At 36.7% G+C, this 19,308-nt stretch overlaps 5 protein-coding genes across 8 annotated transcripts; 4 read left to right on the top strand and 1 right to left on the bottom strand.

The window, feature by feature from the left end:
• Positions 1-163: 163 nt before the first annotated feature.
• Positions 164-6,007, top strand: LOC8267187 (phosphoacetylglucosamine mutase). The gene is made up of 10 exons (XM_048373507.1): positions 164-182; positions 356-456; positions 539-801; positions 1,394-1,513; positions 1,695-1,837; positions 1,908-2,156; positions 2,859-3,277; positions 3,362-3,537; positions 3,791-3,887; positions 5,343-6,007. Exons 2-10 carry the CDS (start codon positions 396-398, stop codon positions 5,498-5,500), a joined length of 1,686 nt encoding a protein of 561 aa, XP_048229464.1. The 5' UTR covers positions 164-182; positions 356-395; the 3' UTR covers positions 5,501-6,007.
• Positions 5,922-9,037, bottom strand: LOC8267188 (transcription factor MAMYB). 2 transcript variants are annotated; one of them, XM_015725119.3, is made up of 2 exons: positions 8,004-9,037; positions 5,922-6,111 (listed from the first exon to the last, which is right to left on the bottom strand). In XM_015725119.3, the coding sequence occupies exon 1, from the start codon at positions 9,018-9,020 to the stop codon at positions 8,073-8,075; it is 948 nt and encodes a 315-aa protein (XP_015580605.1). In that variant the 5' UTR covers positions 9,021-9,037; the 3' UTR covers positions 5,922-6,111; positions 8,004-8,072. The 2 variants fall into 2 exon arrangements, with proteins under 2 accessions (XP_015580605.1, XP_002528771.1); XM_002528725.4 differs by having other exon boundaries at positions 5,922-6,178.
• Positions 9,038-9,425: 388 nt separating this feature from the next.
• On the top strand, positions 9,426-12,535 carry LOC8267189 (pentatricopeptide repeat-containing protein At1g32415, mitochondrial). 2 transcript variants are annotated; one of them, XM_048373506.1, is made up of 2 exons: positions 9,426-12,154; positions 12,228-12,535. In XM_048373506.1, exon 1 carries the CDS (start codon positions 9,426-9,428, stop codon positions 11,655-11,657), a length of 2,232 nt encoding a protein of 743 aa, XP_048229463.1. In that variant the 3' UTR covers positions 11,658-12,154; positions 12,228-12,535. The 2 variants fall into 2 exon arrangements, with proteins under 2 accessions (XP_048229463.1, XP_002528772.3); XM_002528726.4 differs by having other exon boundaries at positions 9,426-11,879; positions 12,027-12,535.
• Positions 12,536-12,724: 189 nt separating this feature from the next.
• Positions 12,725-15,623, top strand: LOC125369983. Its single transcript, XM_048373508.1, has 5 exons — positions 12,725-12,815; positions 12,889-12,945; positions 13,062-13,296; positions 14,799-15,020; positions 15,228-15,623. The coding sequence occupies exons 2-5, from the start codon at positions 12,929-12,931 to the stop codon at positions 15,294-15,296; spliced, it is 543 nt and encodes a 180-aa protein (XP_048229465.1). The 5' UTR covers positions 12,725-12,815; positions 12,889-12,928; the 3' UTR covers positions 15,297-15,623.
• Positions 15,624-16,921: 1,298 nt separating this feature from the next.
• Positions 16,922-19,262, top strand: LOC8263698 (signal recognition particle 19 kDa protein). 2 transcript variants are annotated; one of them, XM_048373509.1, is made up of 5 exons: positions 16,922-17,082; positions 17,404-17,599; positions 17,680-17,779; positions 18,052-18,091; positions 18,835-18,950. In XM_048373509.1, exons 2-5 carry the CDS (start codon positions 17,420-17,422, stop codon positions 18,860-18,862), a joined length of 348 nt encoding a protein of 115 aa, XP_048229466.1. In that variant the 5' UTR covers positions 16,922-17,082; positions 17,404-17,419; the 3' UTR covers positions 18,863-18,950. The 2 variants fall into 2 exon arrangements, with proteins under 2 accessions (XP_048229466.1, XP_002528776.1); XM_002528730.4 differs by lacking the exon at positions 18,052-18,091 and having other exon boundaries at positions 18,835-19,262.
• The last annotated feature ends 46 nt before the right edge of the window (positions 19,263-19,308 follow it).

Below are 19,308 nucleotides of genomic sequence, written 5' to 3' on the forward strand. Positions count from 1 at the left end.
ATTTTTTAATTTTAGAAAATATCTGTATATATAAATTTAATTAATATTTATAAAGTCTTTTTTAATAATTAAATAATACGCTCTTTTAAAAAAAATGAACTGAAATATTTTCTCTATTTTTATACGAGAGGGTCTGTCTTGTAAACTAGGGGCTTCTACTAAATGAAAAATTAAAGATTAAGGTGTACAATGATTTGATTTAAACATTTAGGGAGCTATCAAACTTTTTCCTCTAAATGTTCTCCCACAAGCTATATGCGTATTGATATGAGAATATTGCTGTTTTGTTTTTATCAATTTCTTGCTTGATTGATCAGTGATCACTAATCACTTTCGTTCACCAAACATTCTGCAGATAATTAGTGAAGACACTGAATTCAAACAACAAAAACACAATGGACCAACATCAAACATATTTAATCCTCAACTCCTCCTCTCGCTTTCCACCTCCTCAGGGTCTTCCCATCTTTTTTTTTTACTAATTTTTCGATTCAGGATAAGTTTGATTTAGCTCAATTTTAACGCTTGATGAATGTAGGTGTGAAGTTATCATATGGTACAGCTGGGTTCAGAGCAGACGCATCAATACTCGAATCAACAGTGTTTAGAGTTGGGATATTGGCAGCTCTTAGATCTCTAAAGACCCAATCAGTGATTGGTTTAATGGTCACTGCATCACATAACAAAGCTAGTGATAATGGAGTCAAAATCGCTGACCCAAGTGGCGGTATGCTCACTCAAGATTGGGAACCTTTCGCTGACTCCGTCGCCAATGCCCCAACTCCCCAACACCTCCTTCAGGTCTGTAAAATTTATGTATAAATACCCATTTACTGGTTTTACGGAATGTCATTATTATTTTCAATTTTATAGATACACACACAGAGACTGGTGACAATTTTGGATTCAAATGAAACAGAAGCTAGCTTTGTAATGGAAGTTTGAGTTTGAATTGTTTGGAAAGTCAAAAAGTGCAAAATAGCATTCAGTTCAATTCTTATTAGTCATTTGGAAAGTTGTTCCTAGCTGCTAGAATTCGATTCATTTTCAAGGTCATGAAATATTATCAAAATTAAAATGATTTTGCAATTAAATTGAATTCTTAGGCATGATTCATTCCAACAATACCTAACAGAATGTGGGGAAAGCAATCCATTTTACCGACTCTTGTACACACACACACCCATTACAGAATATGGATATGTATGCTTATTTTCGCCTTTCAATTTAGTTGATGCAACATTACCCAATTAGTAGGCTAGGTTATCTTGGCGTTGAGAGTCTTGTGTCTTTATATGTGTAAGTACCCCTTCAATCATATTTTTCTTGTCTTTTTTCGAATGCCTAAAGTAATAGATTCAACTTATTTGGGACATTTTTTTTGGCTAAATAGTTGATAGATGAATTTGTAAAGAAGGAAAACATCCCATTTGGTGGAATGCAGTCAGCAGAAGTACTGTTGGGGAGGGACACGAGACCTAGTGGTGAATCTCTTCTTGAAGTTGCTAAACAAGTATACCCTTCTTTTCTTTAATTATAAAGAACCTCTAAAGTGTGTCCTTTTCTCTTTAAATTTCTTTTGGCAATGTTTATGCCGTGTGAACTTCCACTACTCTGGTCATGTCTTTGACAAATAGTCAACTTGTGGCTTAAGTTTGACTGAAGGGAACTGATATTTTCTTAACTAACTGAAGGGGATTAATTCCATTGCTGGAGCTCGTGCTCTTGACATGGGAATCTTAACGACTCCACAACTACACTGGATGGTTCGTGCTAGAAATAAGGGCACGAAAGCAACTGAAGCTGATTACTTTGAGCAGCTTTCTAGCTCATTCAGGTTAGTTCTAGATATATTTGAATTTCCTGGCTAGAGGGTATGTTTTCACTTGAGGCTTTTTGACTTAAAGGTGCTTGATTAATTTGATTCCCGATGGATACAAAATTAAAGAGGCAGATGACAAATTGGTTGTTGATGGGGCTAATGGTGTTGGTGGAGAAAAACTTGAAGTTTTGAAGAAGATGCTGAATGTTTCCTTTATTGAGGTTTGCAATTCTGGACAGGAAGGAGGTGTACTGAATGAAGGAGTTGGTGCTGATTATATTCAGAAAGAAAAGGTTGTTCCAGAAGGATTTGATTCTAAGCATGTTGGAATAAGGTCAGCTCTCTCATTGTTGATAGTAACTTTGATCCAAGTTGGCAATGATGCAACAAATTCCTCTATTTTGCTTGATTGCTTTTTAGCATGCCTGCCTACATTATGTTGGACAGAGAATGAAACTAATGAAAGTGGCAGCATGAACAGACAATATATTATGTACTTTGCAACTCTAGATGCATAGAAGGATTATTTTATTGTTTTACTGGGTTTAAGCTGCATTGGATTTGTTGACATTTGAATTTGGTAATCAGCATTTATGCAGTGGTTGACAGTAAGGCCAATGCTTGTTTGTACAGTATAAAAAGCTGGAAATCAACTTATGTTCCACTGTCCAAGTTGCCTGTGTTCTGAACTAGGATCCATTTGCTTATTAAAATTGATAGATATTTGAATCTCGTCATCAGCATTTATGCAGTGTTGACAGCAAGGCTGATGCTTGTTTGTACAGTAATAATAGCTGTAGATTAATTTTATGTTGTTCAGCATTTACTAAAAGTGATGAATAGTTGTTATGGCTGCTGGTGAAGGATGAGAGTTCACAGCTTAACTTCTTAGGGTTCATGAGTAGAGTAGAAAAGTTTTCAACTAATTGGGGGTTCAAAATGTAACATATTAAGAACTATAGATTCTTCCAATATGGAAGATGATGCTAATTGGTGGGAACAGGAGCCAACTGCATGAATGTTTCTAGTTTTTCAGGTGTGCAAGTTTGGATGGAGATGCCGATCGACTTGTTTATTTTTCTGTGCCAGTAAGTAATAGCAGCAAGATTGATCTTGTTGATGGGGATAAGATATTATCTTTATTTGCTGTATTCATCAAGGAGCAATTGAGTGTCCTTAACACAGATGGAGATGAAAAGAACAGTGAAAATTATCAAGCTCGTATCGGTGTTATACAAACAGCATATGCGAATGGAGCATCCACTGATTACCTCAAGCAGTTGGGCCTAGAAGTCGTGCTCACCCCAACAGGAGTTAAGTACTTACATGAGCAAGCTGCTCAGTATGATATTGGGATATATTTTGAGGCTAATGGCCATGGCACCATTCTATTCTCAGAATGTTTCTTATCTTGGTTAGAGGCCAGAAGTAATGAGCTGTCTTTAGAAAAGAAAGGTTATTTCTCAGATAATCTTGTACTAGAATTGCTTAAATGGAAAGTCCAAGTTCAAAATTTCATGAGTTGTTTTGTTGATTCAGATTCAGAACGACATAAAGCTGCTATGAGACTATTAGCTGTTAGTAAGCTGATTAATCAGGCTGTTGGAGATGCTCTAAGTGGTCTGCTCTTGGTGGAAGCCATTTTACAACACAAGGGATGGTCCATATATAAGTGGAGTGAGCTTTATCAGGATCTACCAAGCAGGCAGCTTAAGGTTTATCTTTTCTGACTTTACTCTCTTTTTCTTTCGTTAAGGAATTTGATTTCTGAAACAATTGGTGGTTTCTCATATTGTACATTATTATTGTTGCATATACCTGCAAACTTTTAATGCCAGTGGAGGAATCTTGGCAAAGTAGGCCAGGGAAATTAATAGCATCATGTTGTAATTAGTACAGCTAATGTATTATCTCTTCTTTTTTTTCTTTCTTGAAATTGATGCTTCTACTGCTTCCATTGATTATCAGGTCAAAGTTGTAGACAGAACAGCTGTTGTTACAGCAAATGCAGAGACTGTGGTTGTGAGACCCCCTGGCATTCAAGATGCCATTAATGCAGAAATTGGTAATAATCGTTTCTGAGAAGTAAATTTTATGGAACTGGAGTATAATTTATTAGAACTTGTTTGTGCATTTTTTCTTTGCCAAATAAGAAAAAAAGAAAAAAGAACAAACCTGAGATTTTACACGCCGTCAATTTAGCTAATTCTTTGTATCTGAAACTTTCACATTAATTTCAGTTTCGGCAATCTCCTAAATTTGGTTGGCATATTCAATCTGGTATGCTGACTTGGGGTGAAATGTAGTATTTCAAATGTGGGATCCATAGACTTATTAAAAAAAACTCAATTCATGATCTAATTTTATAATCCAGGTTAAGAGAACAACTTAGATTAGGTTTTCTTTTTTTTCTTCTTTGACCCATTTTCTACTTATGTTTATCTTCCATCTTGGCGGAAAAAGTGAACGGAAATATTATATCACCTAGTGTTCAAAATTATTGCTTCCGTTTGTATTGTTTCATTTCCTATCTGATATGGAAAGCTCACATTAGGAAGGATCTCATTATCTAAAACAAATAGATTAAGTTAGTATAAGAAACACAAGCATCTTACATGCAGAAATATCCTTGTTAGCAATTAAGACCTAAAATGCAAGTGACAGTAGTGTTTTAGATGGGGAAGGGACTAGAGTCGATAAAACATTGATAGGCCAATGCACAACTAAGATGAGGTTATGCATGTTGCCATTGGGAAAAATTGTCTTCATTGCCCACAATGTGGCAGGCATTGCAGCTGTTATTACTGCTATTAATGTCTGATGAAGATGATGATGCCATTGGTGTGAATACTATGGAGAGGTCGGGAACAGTAGGGTTCTTTCTATTGAGGAGAGATAATTGCTCAAGATATTGATTTTGTATGAGTTTAATTTGTGGCTTTCAGCCAGGCAGTGTCAAACAAATTTTAACAAATCTGATGAAACAGAAAAAAAGATTAGTACCGAGTTGTTCTCTTAACACAGGTAAATATTTTTGACTAGCTCTAGCTCCCAGGCTTAGAAAATCATTTTATCCAGTCAACATGTCACGTTCAGATAAATAACATTGCTAAAATTGAACAAATTTGAAAATTTCAAGTAGAAATTGATAAAATTAAAAGGATTGAATAAAATACCTATGCAATCATTTGTTTAGTTTTTTGGCATTTGCCTTTCTCTTGTTTTTATCTTCTACCTTCACTGATGTTCGCAACAATCCAGTTGTATGATATCATTGAATAGAACAAGAGTGCAAACATACAAAGAAGCAACTAACTTACAGTTGAAGAGAATAACTCGAATTTTTAAGTGTGCACTATTTAACATATGCTATATATCATTCACCCCACAGCATGGCTATGGGGTCTGCTGTTCGTACATTCATGAGCTTGAACGAAGCTTCTAAATGTTTGCTATTTTCCCCATGTTTTTAAGGATTGTGCCATATTTTATTAACCAAAGAATATTATTTCTCAATCAGCAAAATACTCCCGAGGTCGATCTTTCATACGGCCATCTGGTACAGAAGATGTTATACGTGTATATGCAGAGGCGTCAACACAAGAAGCAGCAGACAGCCTTGCCAACTCTGTGGCTAAACTTGTGGACCGGCTCCTAGGATTTGGCAGCACCAGATAGGATGTTTTGGCATCAATAAAGTGACTACATTATTAAAAGGCCAGGGCTCTGATTCGACCAACTTAGTTATTCAGTTTTTATTATTAATGGCTATGGAGGATTGCTGGAATTAAGGCAAGGCTAACCGTGTCATCCTTCACATTTGGCCTTTGACATTTGGAACCATAAAAGAGAAGATACTGATGACAGTTTTTCATCTTAATCTCATGAGGCAGTTTAGGGGAATTTGTTTTGAACTCTTCTTAGCCTATGGAATAAGGAAAATCTGCATGCAGAAAATATGCCTCTTTGAACATTGAAAACTTGGGAATATCCTAGTGATTTGAGATGGGTGATGCACCCTTTTATAAACTGATTTGAGGATCAGTATTTGCATTTGGAAGTGCCTGAGGTAAAAATTGTCATTCCAAATAACAAGGGATTTGTCAAGCAATGCTTTTTTGTGGCATTATAAGCAAAACAAACGACATTAATAACAATGACTTGTCAGGATCTCTTTTTTTTTTATTTTTATTTTTTCATAGCTAAGACAGTAGTATTTGGACGAGTAACATTTCTGAATCTCAGCAAGACTGCCACTTGTATGCTAGCAGCAAATATGTTCCCAAAATCTGCAGTAGCAAGAAGCAAACTGAATCTTTTGCAACTAGTAGGAAACGACATAGCCATTGAGCTTTTCTGCAGGCATGAAAAATCCATTACTAGATCTGCTTTCAAATCCATAGTTACTGGAAACCTGAGCTCAGCAGGATTCACACAGTAAAACCCAGTGCTTAATTTCAAGGAACATTAGCATTTGATTTAAGAAACTTTCTAGCAGTGTAGCCAACAATTGCACTATATTAATTGAGTTGCAACTCTGGTATATTCTTATATTTTAGGATAAGAATGTATTAGAAGGGAACAGAGATGATCTTATTAAATCTGTTACGCGTCTAAGAAACAGTAAATCCAAGTAAGATGATGACAAGTGAGGATTTTCTGACAAGTGACATCTATACCTCTACATGCATCAAAGCTTTACAAGTTTATTTGGATGAATACATGGCAATACCATCTCAAGAAGCCCCGAGTATAACAAGGGATATTCTAGCGATGGAGCTCTCAAGAAGCCCCAGTATACAAGGGGTATTCTAGCGATGGAGCTCTCAGCCAGTAAGACAATTTGTATGTGCAATATTGCAGTGTTAATTGGCTAGCAAGCCAATATCTTTAGACCTTAGGGAAACAATTCAGGACAAATACCCCTAAAATTCAGCCAAGGGCTCACATATTTGGTCAATATGAACAATGAACACCTACGTGTTCTTAATTCTGTTCAAAATATAGCATACTAGCTCATTTAAAAGGCCAACACCCATACTTTCCATTCAAAAGGATCTACTGAAACCACGGAATTTTGTTTCTGTTTACAATCCCTTTTCCCCTGCAATAAATCAGCAAAAGAATCTCAAAGGCAGTACAGACCATAGTACACATTTTAGATAACTGTTCTACCCAATCTCCTAGCTTTTGAGATCTTGTAATATTTGTTTACTGCATAAGTTACTTTCTGCAATAAGGCGGCAATAAAATAAAATAAATAGCTCACCGATTGCAGTCTTTTTTTTCTTTTTCCAAACAATAGATTGAGTTAGGATATGGATAGGCAGCTGAGGGAAGGACTTCAGCCCCAACTAACTACCATCTTACTAGCTATTGGTCCAAGAACTGCTAACAAAATCCCTCTTCCGGCTTTTCTCAGGTAGCTCAGGCTCTCAACCTTCCAACCACATCTCTTCACAAGATGCAAGCTACCTCTCACTTGGATATACATATTGCTACTCCATTATTCAGTCAAGGATCATTTATACTTTTGGATTGGAAATAATAAAAGAAATGACCATTTGAAATCTCTCATATTTGGCAAGCAATATGCTGTTTCTGGGATCTACATTTATCATCATTCTACATTTGCACCTCAATAATCTCTAGCGAATACCTTTTCAGGTTATGCAGTTTGATATTGAAGAGGCGGAGGAAATTAGCACATTAAATTGCATTTTAATTGTCAAAGGCAAATTTAAAGGAAGAGGCAACTTTCTTAGAAATGTGATCTAACATCCAAGTCTTATGTCCTAATCTCAAAGCATGTTAATGGTTGCAATTATGGAGAGCAGATTATACATCAACTGCAACCACAAATAGATATTCCCAGATCAATATAGCTGACAGCTCTTTGGTAATAAGCTCTAAAATCCTCAGCTTGTTCTCAATACCATCAGAGAAATGTTGATCCACTATATGTTTAAGGCTAAATATTTATCAACTAATAAACTAGAAAACAGAATAATATCCCTTATAATTTTCAAGACATTGCAATAACCAAATAGTCATTCGATTATATGATAACATGTCTCAACATATGTATAAAAGACCATGCCCGAAATAAATACTCATGCAGTAACTTTTCTCATGTAAGAAAAAATGGGGAAGACAACAGTTAAGAGATGTATTGGATCACCTATTTCCTCCCCAATGCTTCCTCAAATACAAAACTTTGGTTACAGTCCATGAACTTCCAGCTTTCCATCTAACTCTCAGCAGCAGCTTTTGAACTCCGAAAATCCTTTTTCAACTCCGCAATTCTTTTCATACAAGCAGCCTTTGATTTCGTAGGAACTGCAGCAGCAATCTTCTCCCACCTCATTGGTATATCCTTAGGAAAAGCTTTCAGGGCATTTAACAATGCAATATCCTCGACTGCATTCCACCCTACTCCACCATCATTATCTTTCCTCGCTTCAGCACCACTCTCTATTCCGCTAATCTCAGCCTGAGCTCTTGTATCCAACGGTTTCCTGTTCTTCAAAAACCTAGCATATGAATCATTGTCATCCAATTTCCTCTCTCCCATTTCTTTTGCCATCTTTATCACACTCTCTACTTTATGCCTCCCTTTAAATGCTTCAGCAATCACTTCCCATCTTCTTGGCTTCCCAACAGGATTCTTCACCATCTGTTTCTTCAATATCTCTAAATCCTCTTCATTCCACTCCTTCTCTACCTCATTTGCCACCACCCAATTTTCACTTTTTGTCAAAGGTTCAATCTTTCTTTCTTTAATTGACAACCCATTTGTTGTTTCAACAACTGGAGCTGAACCCATAACAGTTTCTTCAGATCTGATTTGTTTTGATCTCTTCTTTGGCACCCTCTTGTCATTCACAGTTTCAGGTTCTTCTTCAAGAGGCTCAAAGATTGGGCCTTGACCAACACGAATGTCACCGCCAGTGATATGAGATGGGGCAAATGGACCAACAATAAAAGAGATTGAGACCCAGAAGAGTAGAGATTTAAAGGGTTCAGTTTGAATATAAAGAATCGACAGAACAAACAAAAAAGAAGATAGGAAAACTGTAAAGATGATAAGTGGCTTGTTAAGAGGTTTTTGTTGGGTTTGTTGATTAGTTAGTGAAGATGGAAGTGGACGAGATTGGAATACAAATCTGGGTCTTGCATCCTCATCTATGAACTCCATCGTTTCTTGATTTAGAACTTTGAGAGGATACAAAACATCAAAAATAAACAAAACTTTGACTTTTAAGTTTTTCTCCTCTTACGTCTCTCTCTAAAATGTAGGACTCTGTTTGGAACATAAGTTGTGCATAGGAAATGGGAAACTTTAAAAACAATTTGAGCGTGGAATATACATTTTTTCGTCAGTATGCTTTCCTTTTTTTTTTTTTTTCAAAAGAAAACTAAAACAAATCTTTAAATAAGTCCAGAATTGGATTAATTTTAGTTACTTTTGTTTCCCTTTCACCTCGTGACAAGTTTCATGTTCATCCGACCAAACAAGCCGTAAAAAGAGCACAATAATTTACTGTCTAGAATTGTTATATGACAGCAACCTTTTAGGCAACTCCTTTCTGAAAACCTGTTAATGCGAGCCTTTTGTTTCATAGCGCTAAAATTCCATCTTCCAAGCACTTTACTCCACTTCTTGTCTAAAAATGTTTGCTTTTTATATTGTCAAACTGCATTTTATACTACCCATTTACCTAAGCTCACCTTTAAAGACTACCAGCTCCTTAATTGCCTCTCCCAGGGTAGACTCCATGATGCACACAACCTGCTGGACAAAATGCCTAAGAGAAGTCCCCTTAGCCGGATTGTTTATTGGACTTCATTGCTTTCGAAGTATTCAAGAAGTGGGTTTGTTGATGAAGCTCGAGCGCTATTTGATATCATGCCTGAGAGAAATGCTGTTAGTTATAATGCACTGTTGTCGGGGCTTTTGCAGTGTGGGAGGCTGAGTGAGGCAATGAAGTTGTTTGAAGAGATGCCGGAGAGGAATGTTGTTTCTTGGACTTCGATGCTATGTGGATTGGCTGATGCAGGAAAGATTTGTGAGGCAAAAAGCTTGTTCGAGGAGATGCCAGATAGGAATGTTGTTTCGTGGAATGCAATGATTGTTGGGTTGATTAGAAATGGGGATTTGGAGGCTGCGAGGATGGTTTTTGATGAGAGTCCGGTCAAGAATGCAGCTTCTTGGAATGGCATGATTGCAGGGTATGCAGAGAATGGTAGAATGGAAGAAGCAAGGGCTTTGTTTGATGAAATGGAGGATAGAAATGTGATTACTTGGACAAGCATGGTATCAGGTTATTGTAGAGCAGGTGAAGTCGAGGAGGGATATCATTTATTTCGGACGATGCCTAAAAGAAATATTGTTTCTTGGACTGCCATGATCGGTGGATTTACTTGGAATGGCTTCTACGAAGATGCTTTATTGCTATTTCTTGAGATGAAGAGGGGCGCTGAGATAACACCAAATATAGAGACTTTCATTTCACTTGCTTATGCTTGTGCTGGTTTAGGATTTCATCGTCTTGGCAAGCAGTTGCATGCTAGGCTGATAACTGAAGGGTTAGATAATGATGATTATGATGGCAGGTTATCTAAAAGCCTTATTTGCATGTACTCTTCAATTGGCTTCATGGATTATGCACATTATATATTTAATAAAAACTCAAATTACTATGTTGTTCAGTCTTGTAACTATATGATTAATGGTTACATCCGAATTGGGCTATTAGACAAGGCTCAAAATTTGTTTGACACTATGCCTGTTCGGGACAAAATCACTTGGACTTCAATGATTGATGGGTATCTTGTTATTGGAAATGTATCTGAAGCATGCTCCTTGTTCCTTTACATGCCTGAAAAGGATGCAGTAGCATGGACAACAATGATTTCAGGGCATGTCCGAAATGAACTTTTTGCTGAAGCTACCTATTTGTTTTCAGAGATGCTGACTCAAGGTGTTAGACCCCTTAGTTCTACATATGCTATACTTTTTGGAGCTGCAGGTGCAGTGGCATCTCTTGATCAGGGGAGGCAACTGCACGCCATGCTGACAAAAACGCTGTCCGACAATGACTTGATTCTTGAAAATTCTCTAATCTCAATGTATGCAAAATGTGGGGAGATTCGCAATGCATATAGAATATTCTCACAAATGATCTCTCATGATCTGATTTCTTGGAATTCCATGATCATGGGATTTTCACATCACGGGCTAGCGAATGAAGCACTAGAGGTTTTTGAAGCCATGGTAGATTCCGGTACTCATCCAAATTCTGTTACATTTTTGGGCGTCCTCTCAGCATGTAGCCATGCAGGGTTAATCAATCAAGGATGGGAGATATTTAATGCAATGAGTGATGTTTTTGCAGTTCAACCAGGTTTGGAGCATTACATTTGTATGGTTAATCTTTTGGGCCGAGCAGGAAAACTGAAAGAAGCAGAAGAACTCATTTTGGGATTGCCTCTTGAAAGAAATCATGCTATTTGGGGGGCATTGCTTGGTGTATGTAGTTTTAGTGAGAAAAATGCTGACATTGCCAAACGAGCCGCCACACGAATCCTTGAGCTGGATCCACTAAATGCGCCTGCTCATGTGTTGCTCTGCAATATATATGCAGCAAGTGGGCAGCATATTGAGGAGCATAAATTGAGGAAGGAGATGGGTTTGAAGGGTGTGAAGAAGGTTCCTGGATGCAGTTGGATAGTGCTAAATGGAAGAGTCCATGTGTTTTTGTCAGGGGATAAACCACGACTACAGGCAAAGGATATGTTGTCACTCTTATTTCAGTTTGGTGATGGATCATAGAAATAGAAATTTTCAATGGTTGGGCATTATGGAGGATTGAGGCTTGCTTTATGCTGTATGAAATGGGACTTGAGAACTGTTTCGTAACATGCCTTCAATTCTCTGACGCCATATTAGTTCAATTCCTTTATATTGCTTATCTCTCTCTTTCAAAAATCTCAGAATCCAACACACTAATTGGTTGATTCCCCCTCATTTAGCCGAATTTGGCTGCTCTTCAAGGTCTAATCCTGTTCTTTCTTTATGATGAATTCGACGTCGACGCTATTCTTCGCACATCGAATACTCTATTCTTTCTCGTTTTATTCTCTAACTTCTTTCTCAGTTTCTTCTTCTTCTTTTTCATAATCTTCTTCTTTGTAATTGTAGTTCTGCCTACCCAAACTGCCATCTTGATGATGATTACCAATGTACTCGGCTAGTGGTTGGAGTGGGACGTGGACGGGTAGAACCACGGAAGCTAGAATCGAGCTGGAGGCATCGGCATTTTGTGTACGGTAAGAAGACGAAGACGGCATCTTAATTGATGGAATCCGTAGGGGAAATCTGATGATTGCATTAATACAACAGAAAAGATCCGCCGATCATGCCATCCAAAAATGGAAGAAGTCAGAGTTGGAAAAGGACGAAGTTCTACAAAGAAACAGCGACTACAAGGCTTGGGGAATTCAAATAACTGTAATGGAACATAAAAGGAACAGATCATAGAAATTATAAGCACTCAAACCATAGAAATTGGAGTATCTTACAGAGGAACAAGAGAAGCTGAAATGGGACCGTGACTTTTTTCTTAATTAAAATAATATATATATATGTTCTTTTTTCTTTTTGTTGGAAGATGATGAATAGTAATAATAATAAAGATATTAAATTGGCAATGGGCCCTGAAAGAGAAGGTCCAGCTTTGTTTGCAAAGTGACCTCTCTCTCTCTCTCTCTCTCTCTCTTTCTATCTCTCTCTTCCTCCGTACGTAGTTGCTGCGTTATGATTCTGACATTACGATGATATATTGCGTACCAAGTGTTTGGTAAATTGTTTAAGTGAAAATGGTTGATATTTTAGTGTAGGGGTTCAGCGACAGGAGTAACAATGAGCACAGAGAAGCAGCAAAAGAGAGGACCTCCACATATTATCAGATTAGACAAGGCGTTTAAATTGGTAAATAGAACATTTCTTCTTTTACCCGACTTTGGCTATAGTCAGAGCGCTTAAAGTTGTATGGTGTGTGCAGGCTGAACAATGGGTTAATATCATGAGTAAAGATGTGAAAGATGAACCGTCCTTCTGGGTTAGTATATGTCCTTCTTTAATCTTTATCATTGCTTTTGCTTTCTCTTTTTGTGTATATATATGTGGGTTTTCTGCAAGCTATTCGTGAGATTAGTAAGCGTGTTCCTGTTATAGGCTAGGGCTTGGAGCAAAAGTTGTTTGTCAGTCGAGAGTCAAATATCTAATTGAGCCGGTTGAAAGGAAGTTGCGTGCTAAATTGGAAGCTGGAAAAAGGAAGGCTGCCAAAAGTATTGAGGAATGCAGTGCTAACAATGATGTTGATCATGCGGACAGCGACGAGGAGTTAGAAAGCAGAACTAATGGATTCACCAAGAAGATAAAGGGTACTCCTCCAAGTTCATCTCTACAGGTAAAGGAGAAACTGAAGTAGCTTCTGAGTTCATTAAGGTCTAGTGTAGTCGCCGATCTTATTTGTGTTCTGCATTATCTGTTTCATGTAAACTCGATGCTCTTGGTTTAGTAGAAACTGTATAACAGAACTTATAGCATTTGCTTGCTGCACTTAAGCTGCATATTCTGAGAAATTAACTAGCTATGCATGATATGCCTCTCCTTTTTAATTCGATCTGATGTCTGCATCTTCAAGCACAGGTCTTGTTAACTTTCTGTGTCACTGCATACCTTAACTTTGCTGGTATACTAATCTTATTGAAATCTGAAGCTCATTAAAAAGGAGTAGCAAACGATAAAATTTATAAAAGTTGGCAACTGCTTATAACACATATATAGCATTTTTTAGGCCATAGAGTAGCTTATTAATGTGTGATGGGTTGATCAAGTGCAGTACTTATATAGGATTCTCCTTATATGTGGCTGCTATCCGCTCTATACCATTGAATGGTATTGGCAGGAAGGATGTGAGACAATGTTTTGATAGGAAATCAAATATTAACATCTTTAATAACAGTAAATAGGCTTAAATGTATTCATTGTCCAACCTACCGAAGATGGAAAACAATGTATAATTTGCGTCTACTATTATGGCGTTAACAGTCACCTCTTGCTGTAGTTTGTTATTTGAACTTAGATCCAAAAAGGTTGACCACAATTTGACATAGTTCCTCATTGTGATTTGTCCAGAATGACCTCACAGTTGTTTAGACCACAACTATCATGAAAAGAAAAAAAATTGGAGGTCGTACATGGAAACACTGGCAGGAATAGTTGCCAAATGAGTCACCACGTTTGTTCGGACTAGGTGGAGTTCTCCACTTTGCAAGGGCCTTAGAGGTTCTGTCGATGTCCTTAACACCTTTGTGCAATCGCAGTGCAAAAATTTTCCTGGCCGTGTGAGAAAGTCCTTTCTCATTGATAGGATCCCTCGGACTCCCTGACTGCATTTTCTTCCTTCATCATTTTTTCTGGCTTATGGACCACGTAGTTTTACTCTCTGATAAAACTGATATTAAAAAGATATAAATAAAATTTTTAAGGATTAAATATTATTAGATATTATGTTTAAGAATTAGAATTATTATTTAATTAAAAAAATGATATGGACTAATATAATAATTAAAATAAAAAATATTAATTCAAAAACATAAAAAATACATTTCAGTTCTGCTTCTGCTGGCACACAAAATTATGATTTGTCTCTTCCTTCTGCAAAAATGATCCTGAACTTGATAAAATGCTGAAGGAAAGACTAAGATAGGGTGATCCCATGGCACAATTAGTCAAGGTAATTCAATTGACTTGCTATGGTTTTTGCTATTAAGGGTTTATTATTGAGTTTGATATGCGGATGAATTTTTAATTCTTCATTTGGACACAGCTTGACATACAGAACTGAGAATGCAGTTACTTTTGTATTAAGTCTGACATTCTTTTACCTCTTTTCACATGTTGCAGATGAAGCATCCTGAACAAGTTCACCAGGAGAAGATGAAGGAATCAGAGTATAGTTCCCCAGGAGAATCCGAATCACAGCTGCATAAAAGAGAAATTAATGCTGCTCCAGATCGATATGGTATAAAGCCAGGAAGACATTACTATGGGGTTGATCGGAGTAGTGTATTTGAGAAAAAGATGTTTTACATGTTGAATGAAAAACGAGCTGCTACAGGAAAGGAGGTATATTTTTGGTCTGTGTCTGATACATGACTAGAGGTCTGGTTGCTTTATTTTAAAAGGGAACCAGATGCTGATAACTTTGATATTTCACTCAGGGATCTCCTATGTTTTATCTTTACAAGTTTATTGCAATTCTTACTGCACTGACTTTATAGTTAAAAGTCTGCACCAAATGAGATTTCTCATGCTTGGCTTGCTATTTATCAGAGTGAGCTTATTATGTATGGAGATCTTGCAAATTCAAAGCTATTGTGTGGAGAACAAAGAATTGAGTGACATCTGATAATCAAGGAGGGAGCTCGAGGAGTGACACCTTTATTTTCTGCACTGGATGTGCACAGAAAAAGTTTTGTGCTCCTGAAACTGTGTTTTAGCGTTCTTGTGTGTAGATCAATGGAGGCAAAACGTGGCTATGGTTCTTGCTTGAGACTGTCATAAATTTCCCAAAAATGAAACATCTGGGCCAGTCAGCCAAGAAAATTCATGCACTGCCAAGCTTTGGCGACTATTATTGGGGCAATGCTTGTGTGCAATGCTTGTAATACGGCTAGTTTCTTGTTTTTCCATCGAATTTAGATGAAATATAATCTGCAGTCAAAACGAGAGTAAGAGAACATCAGAGAGGGACAAAGAGAGCTTTTTGATTGGCTGAAAGTTTCTCCCAAAGAGAACTGATAGAGTTCTACTAAAACCCAGCACACAGCACCAAACCAAAAATGAGATGTACAAAAACACCAACGTGCATACCATACCACGACAAATGGGCAAATAAAGTGGGAAACCAAACCAATACCAATTCAGACAGACAGAATATAAGAGATCGCGAGACAACTTCCTTAGTAAGAAATTCATGTAGGCACCACCACACTGTTTCAAATCCTTAACCCCAAATAGTCTCTTGCACATCCTCGACTTTAGAAATGGACGCCTCCTAAGGAGAATGTGACCAAATCTTAGTTCTATCACTACAAGGAGGCAAATTTGAGTAGCATATATAACAAAGAAAAAGCTTTGTTTGACATGAAACAAGAAAATCAGGATGGAAAAAGTTCTAGTAATCCAAACCAGATCTGCTGAACAATTAAGTTAAACTACAATTCAAATCTTAACTTCAAAGAGGACCCTGAAAAAAAGCACACACCTGCGGAATCTGCTATTGGATTAGCCATTTTCGTTATTACAAAGTTCTTGTTTCAATTCAGACGTATGTTCAAATGCAAGATACCATCAACTGATCAAACCAGAGTTATAACAAGGAATGACCCAAGAAGAGTTATATGATTTTATTTAGTAAAGGGCTAAATAAATTAATGTCGTAAGCCACAGACACTATCCTAAACTTACACATTCATCCAAAATTCAAAGTGCTGAAGCCTGACGAAAACGCATACAATAAAACAACCTTAAATTTTCTCTCTGATAATGATTGCAAACTATATAACTGGTAATTGAAAAACAGAAACTAACAAAATGAAAAAGATAGACAACAAATTCCCAGATTAAAAAAGCATATAAAAGGTTCATTGTTGTACTGATGGAATCCTGAAAAATGCCACTAGTATACAACCAATACTAAAACCCCATCACTGATATAAGATATTAAATTTAAAAAGAAGAACACTAATTTTTTGATCTTAGCACCCACGTCTCCATAAGCTGGTAGAATCCTAAAAAAGGACAAAGTGATGTCTGGAATGACCTATTTTCCCGATATTAGCAGCCCATATCTCCACAAAGCTGGTGGAACGTTAGAGAAACACAGAAGTGATTTATATTTTTATTATTTAAAATATTATATTAAATTTTATTGAATTTATAGTTAGGTGGTCCTAATAATATTGAATTTTTTATTTTTAGTTTTTTCTTACTGTAAACGGATTTAGTATATCTTATCTATTAAATATTTATTTATATATTTATGAATATTCTTATTTAATTTAGGACGGACTCACAAGACAATTTCTTGAATGGGTCTGGATAAGTGTCTTTTAATCGGTTTCGAACTCGGAAATCCTCAAAACCCCCGAGATCACCCAAAATACGTCAGTCATCGTCTCCTCTAGTAAGTCTTTTCTCTTCCTTTTTCTTTTCCCTTCCATTTTGATGTCCTTTTCTTTGAGAATTCAAGATTTAAGGCGTTTCTTTATCTCAGGCTTTCTTGTTCATCTTTCATTTTAGCTTCACATTTACTTGTTTTCTCTCGCAAATTATTGGTCTCCGATCTCGCACAATTTATTTTTACGAATTCAAGTTTAGAGCTTCACTCTCTCGATTTTAATTTCAATATAATTATCATTACCAAAACTTGAATGATTGCATATGAGAAGATCTGTGATGTGATGAAGAATAAATGATTTAATTTTTCTTTTTTCTTTTTTTTAAGAAATTCAATAGGATAGATGGCAGATGGAAGTGTCCCCAATATAAAGAAATGGGTTGTGCTGTATCCTGTTTACATCAACTCCAAGAAAACCATTGCTCAAGGCAGGCGAATTTGCACTAGCAAAGCTTGCGAAAATCCTACTTGTGTTGAGATTGGTGATTGCTGCAGCCATCTCAAACTCCCTTTTGCCATTGAGGTTTTAATTTTGCAATGTCTTTGCTTTGAATAACTAGTGGCTGTTTTCTTACACTACTGACTGTAATTGTCTTGTTTTAGATTGACAAAGCATATCCCCGTGATTTCATGCAAATAGGGAGGGTGAGAGTTTTGCTGAAAAGGGGAGATGGAACTTTGTATAATCCAGCCATTCCTACCAGTGAGTATACTTTATTATCATTGTTTCTTATTCTGAAGGTTTTCCAATTTGAAATTGTAACCTAATTGAGTATCATGGTGCCTATATTGTTGTCTGCCAGTAAGTAGTTTGAACTATTATGTGGATATGCGCAAGACTTATATGAGGAGCCAAAAACATCAGTATATTAGAAGTTTTGTGGTATAAGAGTATAATGTTGCGTGATTGTCCTTTTGGTTTATCTTTTCATTTATACTAGGCTAATATAATTTTTCTAAAGCCATTTTCTTTAGGTGAGATGGAATATCAGCTGCTGGTTTTCCTTTGCCTGAGGTTGTAACTGGCACTATGAAGCTCAATCTATTAATTCTCAAGTATAAATTCTGCTTGTTTCTTCTCCTAGTAGATCTCTTGGGATAGACTGCAATCACTTGTTTAATTTCTATTAGGTTCCTTCAAAGACAAATTCATTGCTCTCCAGTGAAAAGGCAGACAAATAATATTGGTAATATTGATGATATCCCTTGCTCTAATTTGCAAGGAACAGTAATTGTTCATTCTTCTTGCAAGTTGCTTCTTGGTTCCTGAGCTTCCATTTGTTAGGCCATTGAAGCAATGGCAGAGACACATCTTTCTTTTCTTTTTGTAATTCGTGTCCAGTTGGCTTGATGTAGAAGTGATCATTCTAGTACATGTAAAATGATTGTGAGATTTGGTTTGTGATATACTACAAATATTATACATTTAAGGGCATGAAGTGGCTAAATTATCTTTACATGTCTTTCATGACAAATCCTTTAGATATTTACACTTTTAGTTTCTTTCTGGCCTTTCTTTCTTATGTTTAAGAAACTTCGTTGCAAACAACTCATGGTTCATTGTATATTGTTATTTCATTTGAAGGAAAAGTGGAAGGGAATTGAATGAAATGCCTAGTTTTGTTGCACAACATTTTCTTAAAAAGAAAGAATGGTAAAGGAAGAATATAGCTTTGGTGGATAGCTGAGTATAGCTGATGTTACTTCTCACACTCTCTCTCTCCCTATACATGTATTGATGCTTTGGTTTTATTGCAGGAAAACAGCTAATGCTGCATGTTGCTGAATTGGTGCCTAGGCATCCTGGGAGGACTAAGAAGCAGGAGCCTGCTTCTACGTCAAATGCTGGAACATCCAAGTCTGGGAAGGGTGGGAAGAAGAAGAGATAATAGCTCCAACGTTGGAAATGCTGAGACCATTATCTCTCTGGCAGCTAAGCATAGTATCAAGTACTCAGGGAAAACAGAGGGTCTGTATACAGGCTTCTTCGAAATAGATTTAAACTCTTGACGAGTTCAGATAATACGTTCTCTTTAGTTTGCATGCGGTTGTTCGAACTCTATTACTCTTTCTCATGCCCATTTGAGGAATTTTTATTCTTGATGTTTTTCTACACATCAGATTCTTCAAAAGAAGCAAAAGTACTTTGAGAGGTTGGCCAACAATAGACAATTTGACTTCCGTAATTGTGTTTTTGCTAGCGTTCAAAATGTAGTGGGGGTTCGAATTCTG

Source organism: Ricinus communis, chromosome 5 (genome assembly GCF_019578655.1).
Source record: "Ricinus communis isolate WT05 ecotype wild-type chromosome 5, ASM1957865v1, whole genome shotgun sequence".
NCBI lineage: Eukaryota > Viridiplantae > Streptophyta > Magnoliopsida > Malpighiales > Euphorbiaceae > Ricinus > Ricinus communis.